Here is a 23,899-nt window from a genome sequence, read left to right on the forward strand (position 1 = left end):
TAAAATGCTTCAAATAACTTTATAGTATAAATGCATTTATACTTTAATTAATAAAACAAATGGTCGGGGCAATGCCAAGTGTACAGTGAAAGTAAATGGAAGCTTCCACGTTGAAAACGAAAGCAAATCAAGATAAAATTCGCTAGCCATTCAGAGAATGAAACAAGTACTTGTTCGAGGGTTGTTCTCGGTACACGCGTAAGTGCATCGTTGGAATTGCTCGCGGTGGATTCGCACCAAAGATAGAGCTATTCGTCAGTCAGCGACTCTATTCTTTCCCCGTCTGGATATAAATAGTTTCAGACAATCCGTGTCAGCGGTTTGTGACCCACGAGCTGTTTTGAAACACTTTTATTTCTTTCGACGCGCGTGGAAATAGCCGACCATTTATTCCCGTACCGGTTTAACTGCCCTATATTTTTGGCCCAGTATTTTACTAAATCCAAACATCCTGGTAAATATATCACGCATCGAGCCTACGTGTTACTACGCACACCAATTATTTTCGTTTACATTTCTATCTGAAATTCGATAATAAATGCTTCGAGAACACAACACAAATGGACGAATAGTATTGTCTGACAATGGCATCAATTTAAACCATTGTATCCTTCGTTGAATAAAATAAGTGTATGATAGATGTTTCTATCAATATTTGTATGAAACATTATAAAAGCTTATACTAATCATGTCTACACGATAAAATTTTTATATTATAACCCTTCGTCCTCACCATCTATCCCTAATCTGTAATCATATTCCCCACCTCCCATTTATAGTCTGAATATGTCTGAAGATTTAACGAGTCGACACTCCATACAATAATGACAGTAATAGCAATAATCAAAAAAACCTCTAATTGTCAACTGTGCCCCGGCGATAAAATCGTTTGGAAAGTTTTCGTACTCCCAGAAGGAAATTACAGCGTGCAGAATTCCATCGGCACGGTTCAACCGCAAAATCATTCTTCATTGTTCGGCGACCGCAATTTCCATACAAGAAAGAGTACAGTTATTGTTATTAATCCCCGTGACGGATTTTATGGCTGTACGTAATTTCACATCAGCGTGCACGTCAGATTTCTCTGGCGAGGCAATTATCAATTTCGCTGGCCGACTGACGCGATCTGCGACGATTTTCTTCCGTGAACCCATCTTCCAAGAGTTTCCTCTCGAAAATTATCGTCGCAGGCCGAGGAAATTCCAGGAATACGTCCTCTTTATCATATAAACGCGCATAACGCGGAAGCTGTAAACTCTGTCTGCGTCGAATAAGGATGCGTCTAATATCACCTCGTCATGTCTGGCTAGGATCGACCTGCATCTACTTGCCGCGTTTCTATCGAACGCGTACTTTATCGCTCGGAGGCTTGGGCAGACGCGTTAATGAGGAAGGAAATCGTAAATTTCGTCTCTCGTTATCAGTGTTTATTTTTCTTTGGATACTGAATTCCAGAGATTCGATGAGCTATTTTTGATTATGATGTGGTTTGTTATCAATCAATTATTCTGCGAATTTTCAACGTCTTCAGCTGATCTCTGACACTAGAGGAGACTTTAAAGAAAAATTTACTGATTAAAAAACATTTGAAGTTATTTATTGCTGATCAATGTGGTGTTATCAGGACAGTTATAGGGCAATCTAAATGGAAACATGATTTAACCTTTTGCACTCGACGACAGTTTCATTAGAGAGAACTAAGAATTTATAACGTCGACAAAGATTAATTTTATGTTTCAAGGCAACGAAACAAAATTATTTTAAATTCCGTCATTTTAGACTACTTTTGAAACCTATGTCCAAAAATTGTGACCCCGTCTCTTTCCCACATCGGAACTGTCCAAGGCATTGTTTTTCAATGCGATTCGTCTCAATCGAGGATGAATCACGCGTGATTACAACGGGCGGAACGACCGAGGAGTCGTATGGTCGCAGAATCTTTGAATTAATGCAACGCGAGCGCGCGACGCGCATTACGGCTGACGCTTAATAAAACCGATTACGATTCTTTATTCCGGTCTGCAAATGAAGACTGGCGGATTGTTATCGCCCAACACGGAGCACATTAACAAGTGATTTGATGAGCAGCAAATTGTCGACCACCAGTATCGCACCAGTTCCTCCGTTATTTACTGTGAGTCACACCGTAAATATAGATACGCGTTCACCAAGCGAATGCTAACCGTGCTGAATCCTTTTATCGGGGCGACTTTCCCCCACTGCGGACGCGATTATCCTAATTCCCCCGTGATTATCATAATGAAACGCGTCGAACCGCGAATTTGCCCGTCGATAAAAATGTTCAACGGTCCCGCTAACGAGTGATTGCTATCGCGGCTATTAGACTGTCTGGGACATTGCTATTTTCGCGCAGCGTTCGAAAGCGGAATGGTTCGAGTGTCTTTCTTTTTGCTGTTTAGGATTTGAGACTAGTGAGTAAAGCGTGACTTCCGATTTTCACCAAGATTTTATTTGAATCCGATTTTATTTGAAATAATGCGACTTTTAGATACGAGATGTCGGACTTAATCTAAATAAAAAATTTGGGGTTATTAGAGTAGAAACATACATTTTTTGATCAATGTAGAAATGGAACTCTAGCATTTCATGATCGTAGAGTAACTTTTCACGAATTCTATAGATTAGGTTTCCTTCTTAATCAGACCTCCGAACGAAAGGACTATCTTCGGTGAAATAATTTTTAACCATTTATCTCATCCAGATGTACCATTTCACAGTTTTATATACTCTTTTCAATATTAACATCGTATGATCGTAATTTTTCTAATAACAACAGTCACAGTTTCCCAGAATCGATCGACGCGAACGAGTCGTCGGGGCACTAAAATGTGATTTATCGCCACCGACTTTCATATTTCTGCGGATAAGGTGCACTTATGGCGTCTCGTTTCTGCGTCCTCGATAGCGATTGACGCATTGATACCATAAACCCATGATACGGCACGCACAGTCAGTGCACCTAACGGATGTGTAAACCTCGAGCCTAGTTTTCCGCGGTGTTTCATATGGTGAAATTGCAAATCGCATGTAGGAACATGCCTGAACGTTCGCGATAAGGTATAACTGGCCAACGGTGGGTATTTCAGTCGGCGATTCCCCGATTAAAGTAATCACTCAACGAGACACGACAAGACACTGGTAACCATTAGTCGCTCATCATTTTCTGAATCTTTACACAGCTGTTCGAAACACGTTTTGCTGCATCGCAAAATCGTATAAACAATTCTACTATGTGTTTACACGATGTGTTTTCATCGATTTGCTGGAGGCGCTGAATGTATAAATAATCTTGAGAAAGAAAGTAACAGTCGTTTTCCTTGGCAAGGGTTTGGTTTTGAAAAATAGGTTACGTGTCGCGTGAAAAATCACCAACGGGTTTCCTTTTATTTGATTAATTAATTATTCCTTCTTATCGTATCGCGTAAGTCTAACATGTTAATCGGTTGTTCTGGATGAGTAATAATCCAAGTATTTTAAGAATCAAAATAGATTAACATACATTTATTTAACTGAAATTTAACTTTAACCCAAAATTTTATTTTTTTAACACAACCTGCTCTAGAAAGAGAGTTGTGTGGTTCCTGTTGCAATCTTCATATTTTATTTTGTCCATTTATTATGGAAACGATTAGCAGTGAAAATTGTATTAAGAACAAGCAAATTAGTCGAGATTCATAACTGTACATGTCAATAAAAATCTTATGTATTCAATGAAATATGTTTTCTCAACTACGAGTAACATAAACTATTCTTATTAATAACTGACAGGTGAGAGACACGATTAGTTTCGCTGTACTCGATGGATGTTAATTCGACTGTAATAGAAGTAGCTGCACCGAGTTATGATAACTCGGATGCACCGTTCAAGTGGCAAGTCAGCGCGTTGCATAAATCAAGGAAATCTGCTTAATTACTTTCAAGTAGAACAGTCGGTGCCGCGGTCTGGCTCTGGTGCGATCTGATTCACGGGCTGTTAAGTGGCCAGGCAAAAGTTGAGCTGCAGGGACATCCTTGTCGGAATCACGATATCATGTGCACGATTAATATTAAATTATTGCGCTTTAATTTAAATGATCCAGAGATATGGTGTGGGTATGAATAAAATGGTTATTAACGTATGCAAATTTTGCGCTATGGACGTAAACAAAACCCTCACTTAAGCCATGCATTCTAGATCTGAGCTTTCAAACCTTCTTATATTCTTACACGCGACATTGATCAAATTTGCTACAATCTTTTGAATTAAAATTATTAAATTAATCACGACTCTTTAAGACCTTATCAAGCTGTATGCATCTTTCTGATATAAACATTTTTCTAAAGTAAAGAAACTCCCGAATCCTTTAGACACGTTTGTAGTTACGCGAAGTGATGCTCCCGTTGAATGAATAAATAATAGCAGGTTCACGTGATGTAACCGTTATGCAAACTCACGGAATTGTGAAAGATTCATTGCCGTCGGATCGAGAGCGCGCCAGATTCCCTTGATCATTTTTATTCGGCCATCGAGGTGTACAGGAATCGACCGGCTCGATATCACTCGTACCGTTTCAAAATACGCACGCGACGAGATACAAGCGGTGCAGTTTCGTGCATGGTAATGAGCTACACGGCGCGACGTCCGAATTCATGATTAATCGAGTAATCAGTCGGGACAGTTGCACGGGCATTCATCCGGCAAGTAATTAAAGGACTTGTTGCTGTCTTCGTTTCTACTGTCAGAAATATGAGCTGTCTCGTTGGAGACGGGACCAGAAGACTGAAAACAGAGTGTATTTCGTACGACTGACAAATCTTCTAAGCCCTCTATCTGTTTCATTTATTTCTACCCAATTTATCCTCGCATACCGCTGAAAATCCAGCATTATCGAAACGGACTCTCAACTAGGCTCTGAAAATAAACCGAATAACGTTTATGAATTAATCTTGAGATAAAGAGAGACCGTATGGACAAATGGGTATTCTACAGATGATATAAAATTTAGTCGACCACAAAAAGGCAAGGACTTGTGAAATATTCTATTATAATACTCGATATGATCTAGAAATATGTCAACGATATGCTTCTTTCATTTGGAGAGTTGAGTGGTTTCTGTTGCAATCTTCATTACCCATAATATTTTATTACTCAGTTTACAGCTTCCATTCAGTCCAATATTCAATTTCACCCGGAAATGATATCAATACGGTTCAATTAAAATTCACTGATCGGAGCACCGATCCATCGTCTTTACCCGGAGCAATCGACGTAATCGTTCGACTTGTCGGACTGCACTTCCGAGCACATCGCGAGCGCAACATGACGCAACGTCCAAATTTATGATTAATCGCTGGTCCTATACGGCCGCTGCCCGCCTTCCTGTTCCTTTTTCGGCGCACGCAGAGACTCTTTCGAGCAGAGATCATTTCGCGTGCCGCCGACGTATGCATTCGCGCGTACGACCGCGATTATGGCACATGAGCTCAGTCACTCTCGACTAGAATACACATGGCATTGCGAAAATATTTTTATCACGTCAACTATTCGCACGTGTCGTTACAAATGCTATGTGAAGCATCGAAAATTCCATTTTCTACAAAAATATGCTGTCATTTTGTCCTCGTTATTTCAATCATTTTATTTTAACTGTTAATTAAACTGTTAATTTTATTTTAACTGTATCTTGCTTGCGAGAATTTGGGAAAATATTTTGAACAAATCTGAATTGCAATTTTTCGTAAAAAACGCCCTATAATCATTATATTTAATTCCCAATATTAAATCAACAGTATTTGATTAAATCAACAAGGGATGTTTCTCTTTCCCTGGATACATATCTTGTTTCTGAAAATTTAGAAAAACGTTTCGAACAAATCTGAAATGCAATTTACGTAAAAAAGCCCTATAATAATCATATTTAATTTCCAATTAAATTCCGCATTAAATCAACAGGAAGCAAGTCGTGCGTTAAGTGAGCTACCCTTCGTCCCAGGAGTGTAAACATACGTCGAAAAATAAGCTCGATAGAACCATTATCCTAATCAACTCTAAAGCGACTGGGGACCACTCGAGCCGAGATCGTTTCGCGTGTCGCTGACGTATGTAGGCATTCGCGCGTACCGAGCACGGCGTATGAGCTCAGAGGCTCATGCGTACACGCGCGCAGGCACGCCGCGCGGAATATAATAGCGGGTAATACGATGGAACTGGGGCAGTTCTGCTTTGACGCGCGTCTTAGAAGCCTCCACCTGCTACGCTCCGCGCGCGAAATTTTATTTTTGGAAGCCACGATCGACAGTGGTTCGTTCCATAGCCGCGATTCAACCTTTCGCGCGTACGCGACGGGAATCCGAATGGAAGCTTGCGACGTTCGCGTCACCGTTGTTGTCTCTTCGTGACCGTCAGAGTCATCGTGTCTCCCGCGAGATACGCAACGATTACACCAGAACTTCCTCGACTCGGCTCCAAGACTTCACTGAAACTCCTCCAGGACTTTTGGTTTTGTGAATTTCTCCAAAGGACTCTGCTCGGTGCACATCCAGTGATCGAGTGAACGCTGAGAGCTCGAGAGCAAACTTCGAGAAGCGGGATAGTGTTGGTGCCTCGACGAGCCAGTTCGTGTACTCTTCGGGAAACTAGAGTGAGTTCATCCACTTCAATTTAATAGACGGTAGCGAGCAAACTCGCTAAGGTTGACTCGATGGAATGCAACAAGCATCTGCAACCGATGACCGTCAACTTATGCGCACTCACGTCGAAAGTCACTTTCCTCGGTTCCGCGAGCATCGATGCGTCTTTTTGTTTGTCTTTCAAATGACTACTCGAGAATGCCGCCGCTTGGGTATGTACAAGGTGTTCCCGCAGGAATCCGTCATGTTGCAAGGACGTTCCTCTATGGGTCAAAATAAAATGGGATTTTCGTGTAAACCGTGGTTCTGGAAGTACCTTCGTGCAAGCGAAGCTGACTCTCGGCGAGGAATTATTTAGCATGGGTTTTCATTAACAGTGGGATGATTTCTGTTGAGTTCATGGAGTTCGTTAGAACCCTTCGAAATAAAACTTAGAATTTAATTGAAATGAGATCCAGCGTTTATGGATGGATAGCAATGGCATTTCTAAAAGATGTAAGTGGAAAGTTTTTCTATGTTAAGAAGGATATATCAGATGAAATTGAATATTGGGTTGTCCGGAAAGTCCATGTAGATTTTTGGTAGGTGGTACAGGTCTGAATATGTCGAAATGGTTGAAAACAAGTAACATGTATACATCCCTTAAAAGGTGAAAAGGTTGTGGAACAAAATGGCACCTATGTAATTCAATAAATACATGTATATATATATATATATTATATGCCTTTGAATTTTTCTTAGAAATTGGCACGAACTTTCTGGACAACCTAATATGTAACCGAAGCTACTGTCTTCAGAGCAAAGGACTAGAAATAACCTTCAATAGTCCCAGATTGCTTGAAAAGACAATTCAGTTATCTCCTTATAAATATGAGTGCAAAATTAACGTTTCAAAACGATCAACAAAGTAAAGTCGTTATTTCGGGTACCTTTACTCCCTTCGCGAAACTTTGTGGTCCTGCGGTGTTTCAATCGGAGCATTTCCAGATCTACGATTTATGGGATTCTTCCGTTCTGCGTTGATCTGTTAAACGTTACCTTTGACACACCCTATATATTACAAAGTAGCGTATCAGATAATAATATTTACTTGATTCAAACGCCAAGATACGATGAACAAAAAAAAAGTAACATACTTCTCGAAGTAGGTGCTTTCTGCGTATTCGAATCGTGCATTGGTTTAACATTTTTATTTTTCTTATAAAAGTCTTCAAATAAAAAAATTCTGATTGGAATGCAAATGATATGTGAATATAGATTATAGGGGAAAAGCAAAGTATAATGTTTCTTTCCTGCGGAAATAGAATAGAATAATTTTCCTTACTCACAGTAGATATCATGCTGAATATCGTGCATAAATCATTTTTCTTATTTACTATAGACATCTTAAAATCGGATTTTTCTGGTACGAGTACTTTCCTCGTTAAATACCACCGTAATATATGAAAAATTCTAATCTGTTTGAATCGTATGGAAAAAGTATATTTTATGTATTTGTTGACGGTTTATAAATTTCTGTAAACTGCACCCGATAAGTTAAAGAAAAAGTAGCTCCTCTTTAGATACATGTCTGATAATCACGATTAGCGAGTCGCAGTAACGTCAGCGTTACTTATACCTCGATTACTTGCGTGGCAAGTTGCTTCCATACAGTAATGTGCATAATTTCTTATCGAGGCAAGGAATTTCGAATAACAAATAACATTCTCAAACTATTTAAATTTTATGTTCATGTTAGAAGTCTAAAACAACATTTCTCACAATATACAGAACCGTTTTGCACGTTGCAGAGTGAAATTAATTCTATTGATCGCATGACCACACTGACTAATGACTACAGCGACATTATCGATCTTTCCTGCAACTCGACGCATCAATTCAAACGATCTTTGCCGCATTACATTGAAGTAGCTGTGAATATTATTCTTTTATATAATATTTCTTTAAATATCTTTCCTCTGTATTTTCATATTTTTTATATTTCTCTTATATTGAATTTGTATCACTTAGGGTTCTACTATTAATGACCAGCTTTTGATATGCTATTTGTTCAATAAAAATAACAGTGAATTATACGATCTTCTTATTGTGTTCAATAAAAGCTTGCCTGAATAACTGTTTAATCGAATAATCGCTGCGAATAAGTCGCTGCAGAGAGTTTTTATTCATCATCTATTATTCGAATAAAATTCTTCCCATCTCTGCTTCCGTGTGCCTTTTGATGGACACCTAGCAACTGGAGCCTCTTCCTGGCTCGTTACAATTATCAATTCGCAACACTTGCCATAGCATAGCACATTTGTATGCCGTGTCTTTAAAAATTGCTCAGTCACTTATTAACTCGTTCAATCGTGCGTAGTTTGCTTCGCACGTAAATCACTTCTTAATTAATTAGCAATTATCGTAATCCAATTCACAACATTTAACGTAGCACGACATGTTCGAATACTATTCCTTTCTAAATTGAATAGCCATTTATTGACTCGTTTAATCGAGCGTTGTTTGCTTTAAATGACTCGGAAAATGTAAATTATTTCTGTGCCCGTCACGCCATCGATTCATCTTCGACGAATGTGATTCGAAATCACGCGTGGTTCGTGCCATCGCGTTGCTATTCGACCATTCATTAGCTAGTGATTGATCGATCACATAATTAATACTTGTCCGAACATCTGCATTCGCGTGTGCACTTGCGTTCACGTCGAGAATTCTGAACACATAATGATTCGCCTGTTTCTCGGGAAAATCTCGATTCGTCTTGTTAATCGAGGCACACATAGTTGTTTCGGATCAAACAAAGGTCTACAGTGAGATAATGTGTTGCTACTTCGACGATGAGGGAATTTAGAACGAGCCTGTTAACATATCGTTTCGTTATATGAGTATCAGATTTATGATCTTGATATGGTTATCGAAACGATAATATTGATTTATGAATTAATATTTGGCAACCACAGCAGAAAGCTTAATTTTGCTCGTATATTATTAATTCTGTTCGACTAAAGGCGAAGAAGAAAGATACGGCTGCGAAAGGAGCAATCGCAGAACTGATACGCGAAACCTTGAAGGTGATACCTCAGTGGAACTGTCTACAGTATTTGATATGTACGCATACTTCATTTACGTAACGGTTTCCCAGATTCGCGCCTCTTATCGATTGATGTCATAGCCGGAATACTATAATAATCGCATTGAATGTTTTTATACGTTCCACGAACGGAACAAGTACACAAACATTCACGATTCGAAATACTTGAACATTTCTTCTCGACGTTTCATAGCGTTTCTGATTCTATTCGAATAAGTCCGTGTTTGAAGACCTCCGTGCAGTATTTAGCATGACTGATTATGAGAGATGCTAATTACCAGCCGTATAAACGTCGGCGTCGTTCGCACTCCTGTTGAGTGTGCATGAAAGTTACATCGCTCCGATTCCCTGTCACTGTGTGCGCGCGTAGCGATTTCACGCACGAGGAATCTACATTCGAACCAGAAAGCATAAAAAGTCACAAACGTTGCACTTTAAACGCAACTTTCATATTTTAATTGGTTATAATACCGTACACAAAAGAATTGAATTCTGGAGGTACTACGAATAAGCTACTAATTAATTCGAAGCTTTCCTGGAATATCGAAACAGCTTCACGCGTTTTATGCATAGTAATTACAGCGACGTTGGCATCGATGACGCGTCGAAAGGATTAATCGACGCGTCCCATCCGAGACGAGCGAGCATCGATACATTGAGAAAAATTTGATCAGGTCGCATAACTCGTTCCGTATTAATGTGGATCGAACACCACGAAACTGATGAATATGCAAATGATCGTTGGCGAAAATGGTAGACCAATAAAATACCGCGTTGCCGTGATCGCATTTACAATGCGTCACTTTTGAAAAATACACGTCCGATCCTCGATTCCCAATAAATTCACTGTCGGGCACGCTTGACTTCCTACGAAAGCCTAATCTCTCCTTGTCACTAAAGGGTTGTTATTACGTTTAATGAGATTCGCTTAGTTATGCATTCTAACAGATACTTCGATGCAGTTTCGCGTCTTGGTAATTGGCCAGATGAAATTTACGTTTCGACAGAGGTTCTCTATTCTCTGGTATAGTGATTACGTTCGCCTCTTTTTCGCAAAAAATTCCGTGCTCGTTCGTTGGAGTCATTAACATGAAAATAAAATCTTGAAACAACTTGGATCGGCGAATCAAACGCATTTCACGAAAATCAAGAAGAAAGGAAAAGAAACAGATGGCTTGAATTTCAATAACAAAAGAGTCAGCTGCTCAATTTCTTGCTAAAAGGATTATTTATTCTTTCGTCAATGTTAAACAAATACCGAAGTATTTATACTTTTGGAGATAATTCCAGGAGAAATAATTTCCTTCGTTACGAATACCAGTCACGATAACGAAAACGTAAATTTGCTTTCACTTGGATGTTTATTCCGTCTAGAAGGAGTTCGATTAATTTCACATTAAATCATTCGATCGGCGTGCGATTCATTTATATCTATCATGGACTGATTAATTACGCAAATCAACAATCAGTTAATACGCCATAGATCCTGCCTCTACATATCGTTGAAAGTGAGTTGGATATTTTTTCTGTTACGCATAATTTATTTTACACTACCGCACAAGAGTGATTGATCATGTGACTAGTACAACTAAAAATTTTGATTTATTAAAGGAACACATATCCTAATATTTTCTTTTGTAAAAATAATATAATAAAATTTGATACGTGATACTTGAACAGTTGGGTAGCTTTGACTAAAAAAATTAGTCTCCTTTTAAATATTTTCTTTAAAACTTTCTTTAAAACTTCCTTTAAAAAAGAAATATTTTAGAAGGATTATCAAATTGATGTTGAAACGCATGGAATTCTTTTCTTTCTGTAGAATCGAGCTTATATGATACGTAACTCGTCAGGATAAGCGTATTTTGAGCGGACAGTGGTGTCGTTGAACTTTAAGCTGATAGAAGTTCTCACATTTGAAACTGCTGAATCGAAACACGTTCGCAGCATTTGATATTACTGCTGATATTAGGTATAACGTAAGACAGTACTCGACGAACTCGCTGCGAACGCACACTAATGGACTCGTAAATCCGCCTACTTCACCACTGTAAAGAATCGTAAGTATGTTTGATGTAAGCGACTTAAACGCAGCTTCAGTGTCTCTATTGTTTTCAAACAAGTTGATACATTAGGTGCGTTAATAGTTTCGCAAAATTACTGGGTGTCCCTACAATAAGTGGTCAATCTGTGCGGGCTTGCTCCACTCGCGTTGGCGATGAAAGAAGGTTCTGTGATCACGTGTCTAGAGGTGATTCCGTGTTGATTTTGGCAAGTACGTTTCGGTGGGTCAAGGAAGATGGATCTTGGAATGTGTATTGCACCTTGGATTTATACAAAGTCAAGGTGTTTTCACTGTTTCGTATATGTGTTGGTATTTCGTATGTAAGTACTACTAACACAAACTTCTTTCATAAAGTGGGGAAAATAGACTCTTCAAGTTTGGTTTACTATACTTCTTCGTACCACATCTAATTTAAATTTCTATGTCATTACAAAGTGTGTTAACCCTTTCAGACTTGAATTATCTTTTTTCTGGTACTAACGTAGTTTAATATTGAGGGTTAACTTGGACTAAAATTAGTATGGAAAAAATACAAAGAATCCTAATAATATAGTTTTCGAGGAAAAGTGGTATTTCTTCATGTGCATAGATAAGGACATTCGTCATAAACAATAGTGTCGGTAATTTTTTAATTTTGTGTCCTCAACTGTGGACGCCAGGTCTAAAAATGTTAAAAACAGTATTTTAATCAGTCAACGCTTCAATAAAATATCGCACATAAATCGTGCCACAATTGACACTTCAAAAAAATTCAAGCAAGAAAAAAGTCGAACCGATTTATACGATCGATGGGAGAATATAACAATCTGTCATAACATAGTAGCAACGGCGAGTCCATAACTCGTAATGAAATCCAGGAACGAAAGCGTGAGGCTGGAGAAAGTAGACACGTAGGTAGAAAAAGGATCTGGTAGACGCATTAGCGCATTACAATCACGGGAAGTGCACTCCCGTCAGCGTCTATTATGTCTCACTTTGTCAACCGGGCACTACGACGTTCTTTGAGCGATGTTGTGCTCGTTCGAGTCCGTCGGCTTGGTAAAAAGTCGCGAGGAATTTCGGTCGGGACTCGAAAGTCTCTGCGCGATGAAAACGTCGGTCGATATTCATGTTCCACGTTTTATCGCTGTCCAACGTCATCGCATGCAATATCATTCCGATCTTCGTGTATTAATGAAGACACATGCGAGCCATAACCGTTATGACAGGACGCGAAGCACTCCTTTCGTCGTTATTTACGCACAATAAATTCATGCATGTATTCCAGAGGTTACGTAAAGTCGCGTGCTGAAAGAACGAGCGTGATTTTAGTGCTGTCGATAAGGAGCCATCGAATCGATAGCCGTCAACTTCGATAAGAACATTATATAACGTTGTTTAATGCTCTTGGAGAGTGGAAGCGTTTTATCCTAGGAGAAGGATTCGTAACGACACGCCAGTGGTATCGAGGGCCTGGCCATTTTAACACGAAATTCAAATTACGAATTATGGGGCACGATAGCATGACGCGGAAGGAGCGGAAGACTTGACGATATGAGTAAAGTAAAAGGTTATAGCGTTTGGTGGTGATTTAAGTTATATTTAATATTGTTCTTTTGAAGAAGTATACTTGTTTCATTTTGTTCGCTCCAACTATTATTAATCTACGTTTTTTTTTTAATTAATATGGATTCGTTTTATCCTCAATTAAAATCGAAGACAATTCTATCGTTATTATTTTGTTTGATTTAAAATACACGTTTGAACAGACTCTTCCTTTTGAATTATCGCGTAATGTTTGTCCATCATTATTCGTACCGGAAGATCGAACAAATTCCGCGTCATTATCACGTAGTTGTAATAATTCATGGGAACGCTAGCGGTGAATTATCGCGAGGGTTATCCCGTGCTTGTAGTAGGCGCGAAAAAAGTGCCAGGAGAGTTATAATATTGCACTTATATGTGCACTCGTGTTTGATTACCATAAGTATGAGCTGGGCAGGCGAGCGCATGCATCGGCGCTCATTTACGTTTAACAGCCCTCCATCGTGTACAATCTTATTCGGAGTTTAAGGTTAATTGGCACAGCCTCGCGCACTTATTTACATCCGCGCAATCACAAATCTCCGCTTTAGACAGGAATTATCGATCGTAAATTACTTAGTACACTGTACGCGACTCGAAGTGTACTTACGGTTGCCTGTTTCGAAAACAAGAAACGATAATGGGATCCTTATTCGACAGAGGTGAAACGAAGAAAAGGGTCCTTGCGTTAGCCTCGCCTGTGAAGAACGCGCACGATTGCCAAAATATCTTAATTTTCCACTTTCGTGCTGGAAAGTCGTAAAAATGCTTTCGTATCAGGTACACGGATTAAGTAACCAGTGTGTACGCGATACTTTCGTAAATATTGATCACAGGGAGAATTGGCGACGAACAAATGTAGCATAATTTGAGGCCTTCGTGCCTGGTGACCTTATCACTTGAGCTGATATCGACTTCAAGACCGCCATACATTTTGTTTAGTGGAAAACAGTCTTTTCTTATTAACCTTTCGAGTGTCAGAGGAAATTTTCTAGACTTTCTTTATTAGAAAAAAAAAAATACAAATAAAACGTCATAGGTTTAACAAAAAGTAAATTTGAATAAAAACAATATTTTCACATAAACTTGAACTTCAATTTTGTTTGTAAATAAACATAATTTATTGTGTGTTAAAATGAATCCTTTCAGTTATTTTTTCTAATTTTGTAATGAGTTATAGCACTTACAACTTCGAGGAGCGATATAGCGCTCCTTGGCACTCAAAGAGTTGAAGTGTGAACGCTCTGACGTCTACAATTATTTGCCATATTTACTTTAAATTCGACACAAATGAAATGTAACGTAAAGGTCACTAAAATTAAAAAAGTTTGTCAGTTCCTAGTCAAGTACTTTCGCGTTCAATCGTCCCCGAAGCTCGCAATCAGAAACAAACGCCTAAGTGGGGCAGTAGGGAACTAAATCTGTTTTCTGTGGCGAGCAATGTTCAAATTCATTCCGTGTCGCGACCTGCATTAAACACGTCGACACGAGCGCACTTCGCCGCGAATAATTATGCAGTAGAATAGCATGGTACGCGATAGGTGGCCGCGCCGTAACTCAATTTGTGGCGAAATAAATCCTGATGCGTATGACGAATCGCGTGAAACCGCGTGCGTGATCGTCACAGCGATGCGTCACGAGGCGTGAACCGACGTTCACGGACCATCGTCGGTGTGTTTATTATTGCAAACGGAAATAAAAGTAATGCGAGTCCTGCCTATGACATCAGCCGGCCAATCAATCCGTTTTGCATGATGATGCATGAAGTGCATCGGATGAATGCCATGTGAGAATATCGTTGGTATCATCTGGGTGTGGGCGCCACAAACTTCGCCAGCAGAACCTCCCCCCCCCCCTCCCACAGCAATTATGCGTCGGCACTTTTTCGACACGATTCGCATTCTACAAATTACGTCCGAATTGTGGGCACGAACCTGACTAGCTGGTAGGTCTCGAGAAATAAAAGATGTAAACGTTCTAGTTCAATTTCAATAGTACCGTGTATTAAATTTTCAAACTTAAAAATAGCTTGGGGTAAATACCTTTAATATTAACACATTCTAAGCAAGTTTCTTAATTTGTAATTATAGACATGTATATTAACAAATAATTTCGATGATTAATGTTTGGTAGAATGAGTAATCAGTATTTATGAAAGATAGTTCACTCCTGACCTTTCTCAATTTCTGCCCACAACTTTGAACCACCCTGTACTTCGAATATACAGCGCCTGAACCGCAAGCTTCGCGACTGTCGAATGGAAAGTCGATCATCGTCGGCGACACCGTACTACCTACTTTGCGCCGATAATAAATCAGTAAACTATAGTCGGCCATCGAACTGAAATTGAATTTCATTCAGCCGCTCGACGAACATTCCAGTTTTAGATCTACGAAGCGATTCGCTCGGATCGCGTTTATTATTATTAACACCACCTTCCATTGGGCGCGACTAGTGGTTGGTCAACGTTGGCTGTCTTGTAAATTCGCCCAAATGGTCGCAGAACGAAACTTTATTAGCGCTCGCGCAAAGGGTTCAACGAGGGCGAATAAATTCGATACAAACGAGGATTAAACGCTGATTACAGGGTTTCACCTACGTGTTCGCCGTTCGTGCACAAACACTTGCATCGTCTAAGTGCACTTGCATCTGCCAGTGACACGGCGTCACGCATCGCAGCCCGACGTTTTCAAGAGTGATGTATTGTTACCGATGAATGCATTCGCGTTTGCACTTCTGTCGACGCAATACATTCTATCATCAACCAATACAAACATTTCCAGCAATGGAAATAATAATTGTGCATCAATAATAAATGTATGAAGGGACAAGGAGATGTTTACATTTCCTGTTTGATATTTTCTACAAGTCTGTTTTAATAAACAGCATTTGCGGTGGGAGTTTCGCGAAGATAAGAGTATTGCTCCTTTTGTATTAAAAAAAGTCCAGTCAGAACTTTGCTTGCTGACAGCTGAGCTTCGACTTTCACTGGAGATCGCCCACTTATTAAACGCCAGACCACACTGAATCGCTATGTTCCTGGGGTATGCACCCACATTCATCTATTGTTCGAATATATTTGAAAAATGCTTCTACTTCCGCTTTCCGAGGAATTTTTGCACAATTAAACCTGCATTGTAAGAGTTCCATTTTATCTTTCAAGGAAGAAATTATTTCTTGGTAATGATCGTTCAATAACAATTTTATATTTTGCCCAGGGAGATTGTGTTTCAGAAAATTCTTTATTTCATTGGATATCTGTTGTATTTTCCATAAACATAAAAATAGTAGCATATCTTGAGCATCGTTTAAAGAATTGTTTGTTGACTTTTTCCATGTAATTCAGGTATGGTTGTGTCATTAATCTGACAATTGACACTTGGTCTCCGTTTTTACTCTCATCATTCCTCGAGTACTTGCAATTTCGAGCCACAGTGTACGTTCTCATTGGCACGTGTTCAGTGAAATTTGCAGAGCTATCAAGACGTACAAATGATAACTTTCGTTAAGAATTCCTCGATTCACGTAATCCTAAGTCTAGCTACCGAGAAGCATTCCTCGACTGCAGTTCCGTTAGGATTGCCTAGAATCTAGGCCCTAGATTCTAGTTGTCCACTGGTCTATTCTCGCAGTCCGTGGAAACGCATCGTCAATACGATCATTTAAGCGGCTCGCAGCGTTTCTGGACTGTGTTCGATGTTGGTTACCATTTTATGTCTATATTTAGATGTGGTCCAGCTTACGTCGATAAACTGGGCCGAATTGAAGCGCTCCCGTAATACTTGTTATCGGTCCAAAGGAAATTCCTCGCCATTATTCTCGACACACAGTATCGCTAACGACAACTATAATGCTCGTCAATTAATCTTGGTGTCTAATTTTCTTGTTATTTTCTGATAAAGCGTTAGTACATAAAATTGCACGAATCATATAATTCTGTATTGGAAAGCAAAAAAGTCCTTTGTGAAAATTGAAGCGAAGATCGGAACATTACAGTAAAATATTTCTAAAGCATTTTGAATACTTAAAGCCTTTGATTTTGAAAGCAGTATTTAAATGTATGAGAACAAAATGTCTACAAGTCCTATTACTTAAATTTAGAAGACTTCTAACTATAAATTCATTCGGCAGTCGACCCAATTTTGTGGTATGCGCCACTGCAAGATCGTCCACGACCTCGTTAACAATCGTTTGTCGCTGGTTTCGAAGAATTCGCACATAAATTCGAATCCGTTTCGCGTCCCCATCTCGCGAAGGATCGAATAAATTTGCATTAACAAGGCCCGTAGGTGGGCGACGAAGATACCAGATCTAGATGGCTCAATGACAAATTGAAATTAGCTGTTTAGAGATAGTTTTATTCGCCGCTGTTGTTGGCTTCGTTTGCGAGAGGATAAATAAAAAACAAGGCGAAAAAATCAAAACGGAACACGCATTCCCCCGCTTAACGAGCTTGTTTCGCGTTCGTTGAATAAAGTTATACGTTTCCTAGTATCCGACAGGTGACAGCCACCCGGAGTCATTCGGACACGCGTAATCGGATTTCGAAGATAAATGGTCTTTGGCCCAATGGAGCATTTTATTCAGCGAGCGTTACATTGCCATAATTCCCGCGTATCTATTAGTCGCGATGACTCAATTATTTAGCATGTTTTCTTGGAAGACACTCCTCGCGGTCTTAATAAATTTTTATTTCTCTGTTAACTGCTTCTGTCTAACATCAATTTTAAATTAATTTTTCTTGTTCTCAGATGTGGCAGTTAACATTTTGGACGTATTTTCTGCTGATCGCGTTATCGCTGGCGCCGGTCCAAAGGGTCGTAGGATGCTCTTGCATGCTGAGCCATCCCCAAAAGCTGTTCTGCGTTTCAGATTATGGTAAGTGTCTATATTCTTATTAAAAAGAATTTTTCTATGCTTAACAAAATATTGTGGTTAATGCTTATGAGTTTAAACACCAATGCAATTATTATTATTCAGAATAATATCGACTTTCAATAAAGACTGCTCCTCTATATTAGCCTTCTACTCTTTTCTAAATATTTGGAGATAACTCTATACCCTGACAGCATTCTTTTCTACCTTCCAGTCGCCGTGGTGAGAGTGAGGATGGCGATGCCCGTGAACGAGCACGAGATCGCCTACAACGTGAAAGTCAATAAAGTCTTCAAGGTTCGTACGTCTATGGAAATTCCTAGCTTTTACTACTTGCGTCGCTTTACGACGATCGTACGCGTCTATCTGATACGAAAACGTTTCATTAGGAGCGGAACAACCTGAATCCAGTCGACTTCCCCAAGAAAGAGTTTTTATGGACGGCGTCGACGGACGGCATGTGCGGCGTTCACCTCAAAGTTGGCGACACTTACGTCGTGGCTGGGGTAATAATCGGAGGACAAGTGCGTATATCAATTTGTGGCTTGGCGATGCGGTGGTCTGAGGTGACCAGCAGACAGAGGAAAGGCTTCAGGGGCCTCTATCATCGCGGCTGTGTGTGCGAGGTGAGCGAAGAATGTTCCCTGTCAACGCTATCTTGTCCCTAAGTGTTCACCTTTTTATACGCGAGGCTGTTTGCTTTCGAAACTGAAGAAGCAGTAACAGGAAAACTTAATGCGTTTCTAAGTTCGATTTGAACGACGTTCTTCAAATTAAAAATGATACAAATCTTTAGATTTGCACTCGTAGTCGACAATAGCCGACAGTTATTTCGGAGATTCTCCAATGCCTAGCTTCACCATATGGCTTTCGTTTCGAGAATCGCCAGAAGCCGGCAGTTGACCACGGGCCGTTCAAGAATAAAGATTTGTTAGAGTTTTATTTTCAATTTTCTAATATCGTCCTGCGAGCCCGAAATATCCTGGCTACACACCGATAATTTGGGAGCTGACAGAGTTAACTGCTCTCCAGAATATTTCAGAGAAGTAACATCGCCTTCGTTCTTTGTTCTTCAGATCGATTACACACCTTGGTGGAAAAAGGGGGCCGTTCTGGAAAGCGCAGGAAGGAAGCGATGTTTATGGGAGAGCGCGCCAGGTCCTCAAGATTGCCAAGAAAAATACGGGGTGTGCGTGGCAGGGCCAGGTGGATGCTCTTGGACTCCATCTGTACCTTACAAGAATTGCATCAAGGAACACCAGCGGAAACGCGAGCAACAAAGGTTGCGAGAACCTTAAGATCTTCCCTCCGCGTGCAGTTGCTGATCCTTCTGTTAGAAGTTGCTTGTGGCACCCTTCGACACAACTGTACACGTTAATTTCGTAAGATTCCTAACGGCGATCGCCGTTGATTGTGCGAAGGAGCGTTTCCGAAACGCAGCACACCGTATCGCGCGAGTCGAAAAATTAATGCTCTTTGTTTGGACGCGCTTATTTATTTGCAACGAAACACGTAAAGCGTAATACATCGCCAATATTCTCCGAAAGAACTTGCCGTCGAGTAAATTGGATGCACGTTTATTTATTCGGAGAGAATGGCATTAATTTATTGACCAACGGTCACGTTTCTATCATCGTGTCGCGTTCTATTTATTGCGTCGTTTATTGCGTCGTTTATTGCGTTCTATCAAGCGGTATCAATTCGGAAGGTTGCGTCGACGAGAGCAATAGACGTTGGCGAATAAACACGAGGTAGCGAACCGAATGGTTAGAATGCTGACGTTTAAAGTTTCGTACAATTTGCTGACGAACACTTGAAGCTGCTTGCATTTCCTCGACGTATTATTCCATTGCGAAGCTCATAGCATCGAGCTGAATCTTTCTCGCTTAATTAGACGCCGTTATGATTTATTTCCTCGATACGGACCTCACTGCTTTTAATATTCGAACGATCAAAGGCGTAAAGTGCATTTACTCGATACTCGAGTCGGCTACGTTCAAGAAGAATTATTCATAAAAAGGTCTTCATTCCCTGAATACCTTCAGGGGAATTTTCAATCTTCCATCTCAGCCGATGCTGTTAACCTCGTTTCGTTTAGTTCAATAATTCTTGCAGGTTCGATAGTAACGTAAATGGATGTACGTAAAAGCTGAAATAGTAAGAGCAACGAGCATTTTCAACATCGATTGCCCCCCCCCCCTTAGCTGTACATATAGGCTACTAATGTATATTACGCATTCTTAAATTATTCTCATTTATTGTTTCGTTGTACGTAGCTTTGTCTTATTCGCGTAAGAAGCTGCTGACGTGTATTTAATTTCGGATGCAGCCTTGCACGAATCTCTGAATACTGAAAAGATACAGTATCGAATATGACGCTCCAGGGCTGATAGCGTTACAATAATGACGCAAAGTAGATATCGTTGTAAAATTTGTTTTTTCCCCCCTTTTTTTTGTGTTATTTCATTATTCAGAGAGTGCAGCTGCTGAGCGTCGTATTACGAATGTCGTAACCGATTAAGTTCTCTGTATCCAATACGAAACCCTGGACGTGGGTAGAAATTTAGTACAAACCACTAAACGCGCGATATGACGGGAATTAGTCGGCATTTCCTAGCACGAAAACGCACGTTAACTCGTAACGACGTACTTTTAGCTTAGTTCTTCCATTTGATAACTTTTGTAAGTATTATATACTACTTAAATGATGAGTAATAAACGAGAAATATATATTTGTTCGTTCTCTAGACGACGTCCTGTTAGTGCAGTCATTTACTCACCATTTCGCGATGATTGGGATAGTAAGTCTGCTCGATGAGGGGGAAGTTGTCCTTTCCCAAGCGCCGCTGAAGACCCAAGAGGTGCGCGAACACCCAAGGTTTGTCCTAGAAGAACGACTGCGATTGACTCTGTTTCTCATAGATTTGCGACGGTATTTGTATTATTGTCCTTCTTAGAACACGTTCAATTTTATTTCTTGTGAATCAAGTTCATTGTATTCAACGGAATGTCTGCGGGAGACAAAAGGAAATTAATTGATCTGTTCTGACCTACATGAAAGAGTATACCTAATTTTATTTTGGAACATGTTTTCTACTCAACCTTTTAGCTAGATGAAAGGCCCCTCAATCAGTTTACTCTTTATCAGTACCTTTTTTTTTCAAGTATGAATTTAATGAAGCCTATTAAAGCAATTTATGTTATATCAGGTCACTTTATACTTATATTTTTATACCCTGATAAATATAGATCAAAGATTTATTTGTGACTCACGATCGACACCTTTTAGGACCTACGTTCAACCTACTAATCGCCCTACAGCTTCACGGTGTCAATTTAACCGAGATCCAACGCGTTGAAATATTTTCGACGAACATTTGCATAATATTCACCTGGAAGTTGTAAATTGCTGTGAGATTGTTAATACTCGGGACACCTCCGTACATCAATCCAAGAAGAAGGTTCTTGTTGTCTTCCCCCGCGTCCTTGAGGTTTTGTCGTATCAGGACGAAATCAGGTTTGAAGGATCTGTCAAAGGAATTTTGCTCGAGTATACGTCGAGCAGCAGAGCTTGAAGAATTAAAAGGCAGATGTCTTACCGAATGACCTTGGTCCCGTTACGATAAACTGCCATGGACACGACAGTGCCAGCCTCGCTGGCTGTCAACGACAATTCTCGAAATTCCGCTTGTTCTACGCGGATCTCATAATCGCCGTGAAGTCTGCGACCTCGAAAGTATTTGCTCCAGTCGGTGTTCTGGTCGTCGATAACCAGAAGAGTGAAGCAACGGTCCTTGTTGAAGGATGGCCTCGTTGCGCCGGACACTGCCGCTCCCAGGATCGATGCACCCTAATTGTCACAATCAAAGCCTGTGTAATTATTGACAGAGCTGGTGCCCCCATAGGTTGTTAACCCTTTCAGACCTAGCGTCCACAATTGAGAACACAAAATTTACTATCACGACAAACTAACGTGTAAAGGATTACCTGGTCGCGAGCAGCGCCGGTCAAACTCTGGACCCTCTGGAGCAGACTCTCGCGAGTCTTCGCTGGCGATGAGGGTGCGCTGGTGGTCCTGGATCCAGGTCTCAGGTTAAGGCTGAGATCACCGCCGACAGGCTGAGGAGGGCCTGGTGGCGGTGCTCCAGGCACCGGTGGCTGACTGGCTGGTGGTACCGGAGTCGGTTGCGACTGAAGCGGCCTGTCCGGCGTCGCTTGATACGATTGGGACGAATCCCTGGCCATGGAGGCCAGCCCAGAGTCTGTGCTTGGTTCATCGTCGAGCTCCGAGCTCAAATCCCCTGACGAGAACCTGGAAGACAAGCTATGGTGGTGGTCGTGATAGTGGTAATCGGTCGTTTCGGCCCGTTATCTCTCACAACTCTTTTCGCATTCCCATTATTTAGTTTTATTTAGCTCTTTTTTCTGTCACGTGGAAAACTGCACATCGATCAGCCAGTGCTCGGGGGATGGATGGCGTGGATGGCGTCTGCGATGATGGACGATTTGCTGATTGCCGGTTTGCATGCGTGACGGGTGACGACACATTCGGTTCGGATGCCCAGAGCTTCGGTGATGGACGCGTCGCTTGCGGTGTTGCACGCGTGAAATGCGGGGTAACGCTCACGTGCTTTGCAAAGCCAGGTTGTCCCTCGCGAGATAATTAGGTGGCGTTTAACGGCGAAGTAATTAGGCTCTACCGTGGCGTGTCCGGTGACACGCGACGATGAAAACTGGTACGCGTTTAGTGTAAACTTCGCTGTTACCGCGCGATCGTGATCCGGATAATAGACTAGTCGATGTAAGACGACAACCGCGTTCAATCTGATTCTATCCGCGCCATTGTGTCCCTGAATGGGCGCTATTGTAAAGTATCGAGCTTTAGGCTGACATCGCGTGATACCAAAAGCGATTCTCTAAACGACTACATGCAAACACCTTGGATCATCAGATTGGAGCTTCGCGCTAAGAGTGAACAAGATATTTTACGTTCCGTATTGTAAATAGAATAATCAGTAGTATGAGCATCGTCCAACTTAAATACGTGTATTTTATTTCCTTTAGAAACGTTTATTCCAATAGATCTCACAAATTGTTACTCGAGATGATCCAATAGCAAGATGGAAACGTTTAAAAGTAAATAAAGACTAGCCAACCCTGTACTAGTAACTCTTTAACTTACTTCATTTGTAATCAAACAGTCATCATTAATATATTTTCCTTAAAAATTAATCCATCTGCCTATGAATTTATAATAAATCTAACAGTGCATTTATTCAACATACAAATATTTAATCTAAAGGAAAGTATATGTATTGGATTACCCAGAAAGTTCGTGTCAATTTTTAAGAAAAATTTAAAAGCCCATTTGAATTTTGATATATACAGTTAGTCTCGTAAGTATTCGTACTCTTTGCGTGTATTCAAGAAATTTATGTAAATTAAATGATAAGTTTGATGTTTTTAAATAAATGTTTGATGACTGATTGTATATTTATTGACTTATATAGGTACTATTTTGTTCCACAACTTTTTCATCTTTTACGGGCTATACACATGTTATTTGTTTTCAACCATTTCGAAATATTCAGACCTGTACCACCTACCAAAAATCGATATGAACTTTCCAGACAAACCAATACTTGCCAAGTGTCCAAATTTAATTAATATTTTCTCTG

The 23,899-nt window shown here is 40.2% G+C and overlaps 2 protein-coding genes across 7 annotated transcripts in view; one reads left to right on the forward strand and one right to left on the reverse strand.

Annotated features, from left to right (window-relative positions):
- LOC128888500 (metalloproteinase inhibitor 3) overlaps positions 1-20,973 on the forward strand; it is a 33,730-nt gene extending 12,757 nt beyond the window's left edge. Inside the window, exons 1-5 of one of the 5 annotated variants that reach the window (XM_054145397.1) lie at positions 6,499-6,641; positions 18,098-18,224; positions 18,436-18,518; positions 18,611-18,847; positions 19,298-20,973. In XM_054145397.1, coding sequence (XP_054001372.1) covers positions 18,098-18,224; positions 18,436-18,518; positions 18,611-18,847; positions 19,298-19,519 — 669 coding nt within the window. In that variant the 5' untranslated portion in view covers positions 6,499-6,641 and the 3' untranslated portion in view covers positions 19,520-20,973. Of the gene's footprint in view, positions 1-6,498; positions 6,642-7,092; positions 7,126-11,758; positions 11,779-11,859; positions 12,104-18,097; positions 18,225-18,435; positions 18,519-18,610; positions 18,848-19,297 lie in introns of those variants that run through there. The other 4 variants (XM_054145396.1, XM_054145399.1, XM_054145400.1 and 1 more) reach the window with 4 other exon arrangements.
- LOC128888497 (synapsin) overlaps positions 1-23,899 on the reverse strand; it is a 46,864-nt gene that overhangs the window by 17,973 nt on the left and 4,992 nt on the right. Inside the window, exons 3-6 of one of the 2 annotated variants that reach the window (XM_054145391.1) lie at positions 22,209-22,533; positions 21,821-22,071; positions 21,614-21,749; positions 21,002-21,106 (exon numbers count right to left, since the gene is read on the reverse strand). In XM_054145391.1, the coding sequence (XP_054001366.1) occupies positions 21,002-21,106; positions 21,614-21,749; positions 21,821-22,071; positions 22,209-22,466 (750 nt within the window). In that variant the 5' untranslated portion in view covers positions 22,467-22,533. Of the gene's footprint in view, positions 1-21,001; positions 21,107-21,613; positions 21,750-21,820; positions 22,072-22,208; positions 22,546-23,899 lie in introns of both variants that reach the window. The other variant, XM_054145393.1, reaches the window with a different exon arrangement.

The sequence above is a fragment of the Hylaeus anthracinus genome, unplaced genomic scaffold, assembly GCF_026225885.1.
Source record: "Hylaeus anthracinus isolate JK02 unplaced genomic scaffold, UHH_iyHylAnth1.0_haploid 11994, whole genome shotgun sequence".
In the NCBI taxonomy this organism is placed as follows: domain Eukaryota; kingdom Metazoa; phylum Arthropoda; class Insecta; order Hymenoptera; family Colletidae; genus Hylaeus; species Hylaeus anthracinus.